Below are 10,108 nucleotides of genomic sequence, written 5' to 3' on the forward strand. Positions count from 1 at the left end.
GCATTTTGATGGAAATAGTAATAGGGTCTCCGATGTCAATTTTTTTCATTACTCTTATAAACAGTTGTGTTTGGTCTTACAGCTGGCAAGCTATTAGAGAACTTAATGAATTATATTTAAGAAGGAAAATACAAAAAGAATTTGATATTGGTAATGTAATTGAATTCTCTGAGTTGACAATTTTTTCTCAAGACCAAATAACTGTCAGCTATCTATACAGAGCAATACATATCTACATGTTTTTACAAATGTAAAAAACTTATAAGCACATGATTATGGAAATATTCTTCATTATGAAATTGTACGTCACTCATTTTCAGTATGTGATTTAACCTGGTGAGGATTTTAGTGTTTTTTAGGCCTATACTGGAAAGACTGAGTATAAGGAATGTAATATAGTTGAAAATTGAAATTAATTAAGTTGAGTTTATGTGACTATTAGTGTTTATTAATAATAAAATTGGACTTAAAAACAAATAGATAGATAGATAGATAGATAGATAGATAGATAGATAGATAGATAGATAGATAGATAGATAGATAGATAGATAGATAGATAGATAAGAGGAAAAACATTTTAACACTTTGTATCAACCATCCACATACTCTGGATATTCTGCAATGCACAAGAAGAAAATTTAAATATGGACTATGCAGTATGTGGCAAATCTCTTAGCTCCAAGGGAAGTCAATATCACGAAAAGTGGACACACCTCTAAGATCCAACCCATTACATGCAGAGAAAGCAGGGGCAGTGTCTATAAAATAAGGACTGCTCGTTCTTGCCCTCTTCAATTTGCTGACCAAACATGTGCATACATAATATATTTCTTTTAGGTTTTCTGCTCTTTACACAAACAAGCTTTGCATGTAAGCTACTAGATAAGTTTGAAGTGCGAAGCATGTTGAAGGAAGGAGACATAATGATAGGTGGCATTTTCCCAATTTATTCAAGACAGGAGAATATACTTTATTCATTTGATAACAAACCGCCAGTGGCAGAATGTAAAGGGTAAGTAAAATAAAACTGAAATTAATATAAAATACATTTGAGCTATAAAAACAAAACTGATGTCTTTAAATATGTATTGTTTATTGACTTAATATCCCCAACAGATTCGACTTACGAGCTTTTCGCTGGACAAGGATCATGATGTTGGCAATAGATGAAATAAATCAAGATGATCATTTGCTTCCTAACATTTCTTTGGGATATATAATTGTGGACTCTTGTTCCTCTCCTACTAATGTTCTGAGAGCTGCTCTCACATTGATGAGCACATCAGAGCAAAAAGGCTCTCAATGTCATCCACCTCCCATACTAGCCCTTATAGATGAATCAGGATCTTCCCAGACCTTAGCTGTTGCTGAGGCAGTTGGACCATTTAAAATACCACTGGTAATACAAAAAAATTAAGCAAAAACTTTTAATGCAGTATTATATAGTATATTGATATATATAACTCTTCTGTCCCTGAATAGCTGAGTTACTTTTCAACATGTGCATGTTTGAGTGACCAGACAAAATATCCTACATTTTTCCGAACAATACCAAGTGACTACTACCAAGCAAAGGCTTTGGCTTTCCTTGTTAGACAATATGGATGGACATGGATTGGAGTTATACAGTCAGACAATGATTATGGACTAAATGGGATATCAGCATTCACAAAGGAAGTGGAGGCTCATGGTGTCTGCATTGCATTTGTTGGCACAGTATTGCGGACATATCCCCAAAGCAAAATCCTTGAAGCTGTTCAATTGATAAAGCAATCAACTGTCAAAGTGATTCTTGCATTTGCACCAGAGAAAGATATTGATCCTTTAATGAAAGAAGTGGTAAAACAAAACATTACAGGAATACAGTGGATTGGAAGTGAAGCGTGGGTAACTGCAGCCAGTATTTCCACACCAGAAATGTTCAAATCTTTTGAAGGAACAATAGGATTTGTTGTGCGAAAGATGGCCATACCCAAACTGGAACTAGCTCTCAGAGAAATCAGCCCTTATAATAATTCAGAAGATTTTGTCAGTGATTATTGGGAAACAATGGTGGGCTGTAGACCTTTATCTTCAGTAAATTATTTAAATAATAGCACAAAGATATGCTCAGGACAAGAAGAAGTTGATTACACAAACAAATTTTTTGATGTCACACAACTTAGAGTAGCATATAATGTCTATCAAGGAGTGTATGCAATTGCACATGCTCTACACCAAGGGATGTTTTGTGAAAAGCCTGAAAGCAATGTCTCAGGACTATGTCTCAATGCTTCACAGATAACCCCTAATCTAGTGAGTTTTAATTGCCTTGATGCACTAATTGGGCTCATAATTGAAAACCTTTCATTAATTATGTTGTATTTTTTGTTAAAAAGGTAACTGAGCAGCTGAAAAAAGTACATTTTGTGGATGCATTTGGAGAGCTAGTGTTCTTTGACAAGAATGGAGATCTACCTGCCTCATATGAAGTCATTAACTGGCAGATGAGAGATGGCCAAGTGGAGCATATTCCAGTTGGACATTTCAGCACCTCTGTAAATAGAAAATATGTACTTGTGATTGATGAAGACAAGATTATCTGGAGCACAGGAAATTTGGTAGTATTATACAAATATTCTTTTTAAAATGGCTTTTTTTTTTTAAATTTCATTAGTTATCTAAGATGCTCTCTATTTCTCAGACTCCAAAAGCTGTTTGCTCAGAAATCTGTCCACAAGGCACAAGGAAAGCACAAATTAAAGGTTTACCTGTGTGCTGCTTTGACTGTATCCCATGTGCTGATGGCTCTATATCAAACACAACAGGTGAAGTGCTCTGCTTACTACTAGTGCTGAAATAATAACACTGTTCTAATCACTCATCTCTCACCATGTCATTTATTTCTACTTTAGGAGCAACAGACTGTATCAAGTGTCCTGAAGAGTATTGGTCTAATGATAAAAAAGACAGCTGCATTTTGAAAATAATAGAGTTTCTTTCATACACTGAAACAATGGGGATTATTCTTATGGCCCTCTCAGTACTTGGTGCTTGTTTAACTTTTTCTACTTTGATGGTGTTCATACACTTTAGAGACACACCAATAGTAAAAGCAAATAATTCAGAGCTGAGCTTACTGTTACTGCTTTCCCTTATATTTTGCTTCCTCTGTCCACTCACATTTATTGGTGAACTGACAGTGTGGTCCTGCATGTTGCGTCACACAGCATTTGGCATTGCCTTTGCCCTCTGCATTTCCTGTATGCTGGGGAAAACTATAGTTGTGGTAACTGCCTTCAGAGCAACATTACCTGGTAACAATGTTGCAGGAAAGTTTGGACCATCTCAGCAAAGGGCCATTGTGTGTTCATGCACAGCAGTTCAAATAGTTATTTGTATTCTTTGGCTAAATGTCGCACCACCGTTCCCAGACAAAGTTTTTGAGCAACGCAGTAAAAAAATAATTTTAGAATGTAACACAGGCTCAGATACTGCATTTTATGCCGTTCAAGGATACATTGGCCTTCTTGCCATAGTTTGTTTGGTCCTGGCCTTTTTAGCCAGAAAGCTACCTGATAATTTCAATGAAGCCAAATTCATCACATTCAGTCTGCTTATATTCTGTGCAGTTTGGATCGCTGTTATTCCAGCTTATGTCAGCTCTCCTGGAAAGTACACAGTAGCTGTAGAAATTTTTGCAATTTTGTCTTCAGCTTTTGGCCTACTGATATGCATTTTTGTACCAAAATGTTACATCATTTTAATCAAACCAGAGAGAAATACAAGAAAACATGTAATGGGTAAAACTACAAAGGTTAATTAATTGTAGGGAAAAAAAATGAATCCTGATAAAAATACAGTGTTCTAATATATATGCTATAATTAATGTCAAATTACTTGTATGAAGGTCACTTTACTCTACTATAACCATATTATAATCTAAATATAGTTAGAGGTTCTTCAAATGTAGGTGCTACTCAGTCATTTTCTCAGTAAATCCCAGATATGCATTAAATCATTAAAGTAAATAATTTTCTTGTCTTGCTTATTTTTTCATGTTTCCTCACACTGCACAGATCACCATCAAATTTTCAAAACAATATATCACAATTAAAAAATTGTGAAATATGTTTATTTTTTACTGTAAAATAGTTTGTCATACAGACTGTGGACAATATATATTTTTCTGCAATCAGAGGAAAAGATGCAGTATTCAACTGAGCTATATTTGAAAGGATGTCCCATTTTTAGCCTACCAAATTGAAGGTATGCCCTCTAACTTTTTTTCAAGTTACATGTTTGCAGCACAGTGTGACCATGAACCAATCTCACTATAAATTCCATTGCAGGAAACATCCAAACATCCCAGTTCACCAAAACAATCTATTCCTATAAACCTCCAGAAAACCTAAGCAAAAAATGACTCACAAAAGATTTGATTAAACAAATACATTTTCAGCACACACTGAGACTGTTTCTGAGTCCTGAACATTTAGTAAGCTGTCTCATAACTGCAGGTTTTCAAATGAGAAAGCTTGGCCCCCGATGTTCTCCTCTCTACTTGAGGTACCAACAACACCTGCACAAAAGCATTTTCTGCATTTTTTGCAATGTTTAGTGATATTTTATTTCTTTAATTTCTTATATTTTATTTCTTATCTTATATTTGTTTTCTTATCTTCGCAATATTTCTGAAAAAAAAGTTATTCTAGAAATATTATCTACATGAAAGATACACACAAATCACAAATCACACAAAGGTCTTGATAAAACATAAAGGCCATCCAAAGTTATGTTATAATTGTTTTAGTTTGTGTTAATAAAAACTCTGCCTCATGTAATATGTTATATTTCTTATTTTATTAATACTACTGAAATGAAGGCTATCCTAGTACTATTGTCTACAGGAGATTCAAAAAAATGCTAGCATTTATAGAAAAAAAAAAAACAGTGGGCCTAAAACTTTATGGAACCCCAACCATTATCTTAGTACACATTGAATAGACACCATTTACCTTTCTAAATAATATAATATTGATCAGTGAAATTATACCTGAGTTAGGGGGCCATTCCCCAACTTTTTCTATCAACATTGTTGTAAGGAAGCACTCGCAGGAGGCGTGTTGGAATCCATATTCAGCTTTATTCACAAGAACGGCAGGCAAAATCATATACGATGTGGTTAGGATAAAGGGTCAAAAACCGGGAAAACAAAGCACTAGAAACTCATTCAAAATCTCAGGGAACCGGGTTACATATGTAAGCTGGTGGAGTTCTGTTTCGGGGGAACTTGATGCTGTGTCATATCTGACATGATGGGAACAGCAATACAAACACACACTGGAAGATGTCTGTCCTGGAGGTCAGGAAATGGCACAAATCGCCTGGGAGCAGAGCAGCCAAAAGTGGGGTCCAGGTCCAAGTTATAGAACCTGATAACCGTGTGTGTGGACAGGACCAACCCATCGCAGAAAAAATATTCTGGAGATGAATGTCCTCGCCAGACTACTGGACAAGGTGATAAACCTAGTGGAATGAGCTGTAACCCCTAAAGGCAAAGCCACACAACATGCCTCGTAGGCCTAGGAGATCGCTACAACTACATAGCACAAAGTGCTGCATGGAGAGCAGATTGCTTATGTTGCAGCCACCAAAGCAGACGAAAAGGAAGAGGATTTACACCATGCACTTGAGCAGTGGCCATAAGTACTAAGAACCCAAACTAGGTACAGCAGGTGCAGTCTCTCCTGCTCCACTGATGCATGGGGCAAAAGGACAGAAGGCTGGCAGAAAAACCCAATGACCAACTAATAGCAAAGCCATTTCCAGGGTCGGAAACTCTTCAGAGGCTGACTCCCTTGGCTCAAAGGGGGCATGGAGAAGCCCCTCCAGAACCACTAAGAGGAAAGACTCAGCTGTCTGGCACTATGCAGAAAGCAACAGACCAGGGAACAGGCATGTGACTCATAGCAAAGGCTGCCTCATATACCTCAAAGTAGAGCCAGATAGGCCCTCAAAGTGGCGTGTCTGAAGGAACAGCACTGTACTAACAGGGCAGTGAACTAGATCCTGACAATGGTGATGCCTCCAGAGGCAGAGGTTCAACATATGCACCACAACCTCATTTGTGAGACCAACCAGGGGCAAGACCAAGAGGTTCCAAATCTCAGGGTGGGGCCTGAGAGAGGAGGTTACTCCTGATGGAAGGAGCACTGTCCAGAAAGGAAATTAGATCCAGAAGCCAGACTCAGGAGGGCCAATGAGGAGCCACAAGTAACAGGTGGACTCAGGCATGACATACCATGGCAAGGACCCCCCTTGAGCAGAGCTATAATGTATGCTTACAGATGAAGCATTGGCTACATTTACACCATTGCAAGCAAAGCCACTTCTGCCTGGCCATAAATTGCCATATACATTCCACCTACAGGTGAAATGCAATCTGTGCGCCATGAGAGACAGGAGCCATATCAAATGACATGGGCATCTGTTGAAATAGTCTTGCAACAATAACGCCCTTAGAGTGGGACCCAAGGTGAAGCTCATGCCTCATAACCCCTGTGACCCTGAAAAGGGTGTCTGCAGGGGTAAAAACCCCATACTCCTAAGCCAGAATTAAAAATGGTCTCATGTGCAGCAGACCAAAAGGAATAGCTTCCCCTGGGAGGCAGAGAGGCATTGGCTTAATCAGATGTCTGTTATGGCAGAAAGAATGGATTCCCACTGAGTGGTAGACAGACGTGCCTGAATTATGGCTGAATCCCAAATTATCCCCAAAAAGGTGGTTTTCCTTGATGGACAAATCACACACTTCCCTGGGTTAAGCCTAAGGCCTAGGAACCTCATGTGGGCAAGCACAGCATCTCAATGTTTGGTTGCCATGTACCTCAACTGACCCAGAGCCATTCATCAGTCATCTGGATATTTAAGTACATGGATGCAATGATGCCAAATTGGCCTTCATGCACTTTGTAAAACTGAGCAATAAGACTAAGCCAAAAGGGAGAACCCAGCACTGGTATGCTTTGCCCCTGAAAGTGAACCTGGGGAGTCTCCACCTCTCTGGCATAATGCCTATATGAAGATAGGCATCCTTCAATTTTATCGTTGCAAACCACTCCTCAGACGTGATCTGCTGCAAATCATCTATTCATCTCTACAATCACAAGACACTGATACAGTACAAAAATCATACAACAGACAATCTGCATAATGATCTGCTAAAGAAGCTATTTGATCTTGGTTTGCTGCAGGGATCAGGCCTCCAGTCATCCATTACTATTCAGCTAGACAGGCTCATCTCATTTTGTGCTCATCAGACACTGTATAATGTTTCTGAAGCAGGTGAAAATTCTGGCCAGCAGGAGCCATCTCTGCTTCTCAGGACTGTTTTGAATACACTCATTGGCAAATGTTTTGAATACACTCATTGGCAAATGTTCAGGGAGGCTGCAGGAGGAATACATGGCATCAATCACCAGCTATATTAGCAAGTACATTTATGATGCGACTGTCTCCAAAAACATCATCACATGCTCTAATCAAAAGCCATGGATGACTCCAAAGGTGTGTGCGCTCCTGAAGACCAAACACTCTGCCTCAAAGCAGATGACAAGATGGCCCTTAGAACAGCAAGGGCCCCTTTGGACCATTGGAACCAACTTCTCCATTAAGCTTGCACACACTTTTGAAATTAAAGTTCATTGAAAGTTTTTTTTTAATTAGAAGTCGGTTTTTGAGCAAAAGCAGATGACTTCAACAGTGTTTTTTTTTTTTTGGACAAAAGCAAATAACTCCACATTTCATCTTTCAGAGTTAAACAAAACCAGGTAATTGTTTGTAATTGCATTTAAGTGCAATATTAACATTTAACTTGTTTAATTTAAAACAAGTAGTTTAGGTAAAGTGCAGTAAAAACAGACCATTAATAAGCAATATAAAACACTCTAGATGACAGAAATCAGCAATCCAGAGTTTATAACAAGACATCACAATGTTCAGAATTGGCATGATATCTAGGTATGACAACACAGTGGCATATTGTTTAGTTTTATCGGTGGTTGATTAAAACAATCGGTTGATCTTATCGGTAAACTCCTCAGCTGACAATGTAGATGTCTGACAAAATTTGTTGTTTTTATTACACGCAATACAGGGTGCTTTTCCCTTACCACTGTTATGTGTTGCTTTAGCACTGTTCCATGGAAAAGTTTTAGCTTATATTTTCCTTTTACACAATGAAGAAGATATCACAGGTTCATTAAGTTCGTCAAAATGATCCATACTCGATCGCTTAGTCAGCTTCAATGAAACTCCTCTAAGCAAGGGCATCTTTTCAAAGTGACTAGCAGCCTGGTCAGCTTACCTGAATACTGTGCGCTGATTCACTAAAATTGATATATCGGTTTCTGTTCACAAACAACAAGGGCGTTTGTCAGCTTCTGCAGTAAAACGTGAACTGGTGATGCCCTGAAAATCGACAATACCAGCTTTTTTGACAAAACGTGTTTAGCGTTCGGACCATGCTATATGTGGAGAAAAACTAACAACAGTCAGTTCATTTTATTGTAAATATGACATTTATCAGTTTTTGCAAATGAACTCTTCATATATACACACGCCAATCAGCCATAACATTATGACCAAACAAAATAGATGCCAAAACAGCCCTGAACCAATGAGTCATGGGCTCCACTAGATCGCTGAAGATGTGCTGTGGTATCTGCCACAAAGAGGTGGGGCCTCCATGGATCGGACTTGTTTATCCAGCACATCCAACAGTTGCTCGATTGGATTGAGATCTGGGAAATTTGTGGGCCAAATCAACACCTCAAGCTCATTGTTGTGATCATCAAACCATTCCTGGACCATTTTTGCTTTGTGGCATAACGCATTATCCTGCTGAAAAAAGGCCAAGCCATCAGGGAATACCATTTCCATGAAAGAGTTTACATGGTCTGCAACAATGCTTAAGGTAGGTGGTACATGTCAAAGTAACATCCACATGGATGGCAGGACCCAAGGTTTCCCAGCAGGTAAGTGACACACATGCATGTGGCCATCCACATGATGTAAAAGAAAATGTGATTCATCAGACCCATCCACCTTCTACCATTGCCCTGTTCTGATGCTCACGTGCCCACTGTTGGCACTTTCAGCGGTGCACAGGGGTCAGCATGGGGGTCAGCATGACTGGTCTGCAGCTATGCAGCCCCGTACAGAAAATGCAATCCACTGTGTATTCTGACACCTTTCTATCAGAACCAGCATTAACTTTCTCAGTAATTTGAGCAACAGTAGCTCGTCTGTTGGATCGGATCACACAGGCCATCGTTCGCTCCCCACTTGTATCAATGAGCCTTGAATGCCCATGACCTGTCGCCAGTTTACCACTATTCCTTTTTTGATAGATACTGACCACTGCAGACCAGGAACACCACACAAGAGCTGCTGTTTGGGAGATGCTTTGACCCAGTCATATAGCCATCAGAATTTGGCCCTTGTCAAACTCACTCAAAAACTTATGCTTCCCCATTTTTTTCTTTCTCCTGTCCTGTCTCCTCATCTATGGCATCTCCTCAAAGTTGGCAAAATAGAAAGAGCACTTCAACAAAAACCCACTGAATTGGTAAGCAGTACCAGAGTACCACTTGGTACTCTACTTACAGTAGACAAGGTGGTAACATCACAAACTAAAATAAATAAATGGTTGCTTCACAAAGAAACTTTTTAATGGTAACAAAGGCAACTATATCATTGAAAAGAGAAGAACATAATTAGAAAGAGAAATGGAGTATTGTGAGAAATGGAATATTGCAAAAGAAATGAATTGAGAAAAAAAACTGGAAATGAGTAGTAGGAGTGTAGGAACTTTCTTACCTCTAAGGGAAAATCAATATCATGAAAAGTTGACACACCTCTAAGGGGCAACCCATTCCATGCAAAGCAATTAAGAGCACTGTCTATAAAACAAGGAGTGCTCATTCTTGTCTCTTTAATTTGCTGACCAAACATGTGTATATTAAATCTATTACATCTAGGTATTCTGCTTTGTGCACAAACAGGCTTTGCATGTAAGCTGCTATCTAAGTTTGAAGTGAGAAGCATGTTCAAGGAAGGAGACATC

The 10,108-nt window shown here is 38.7% G+C and overlaps 1 protein-coding gene across 1 annotated transcript; it reads left to right on the forward strand.

Annotated features, from left to right (window-relative positions):
• The first annotated feature begins 923 nt into the window (after positions 1-923).
• Positions 924-3,805, forward strand: LOC131351541 (extracellular calcium-sensing receptor-like). The gene is made up of 6 exons (XM_058386958.1): positions 924-1,012; positions 1,117-1,399; positions 1,483-2,052; positions 2,379-2,501; positions 2,684-2,807; positions 2,898-3,805. Exons 1-6 carry the CDS (start codon positions 924-926, stop codon positions 3,803-3,805), a joined length of 2,097 nt encoding a protein of 698 aa, XP_058242941.1.
• Positions 3,806-10,108: the final 6,303 nt, after the last annotated feature.

The sequence above is a fragment of the Hemibagrus wyckioides genome, linkage group LG04 (genome assembly GCF_019097595.1).
Source record: "Hemibagrus wyckioides isolate EC202008001 linkage group LG04, SWU_Hwy_1.0, whole genome shotgun sequence".
NCBI lineage: Eukaryota > Metazoa > Chordata > Actinopteri > Siluriformes > Bagridae > Hemibagrus > Hemibagrus wyckioides.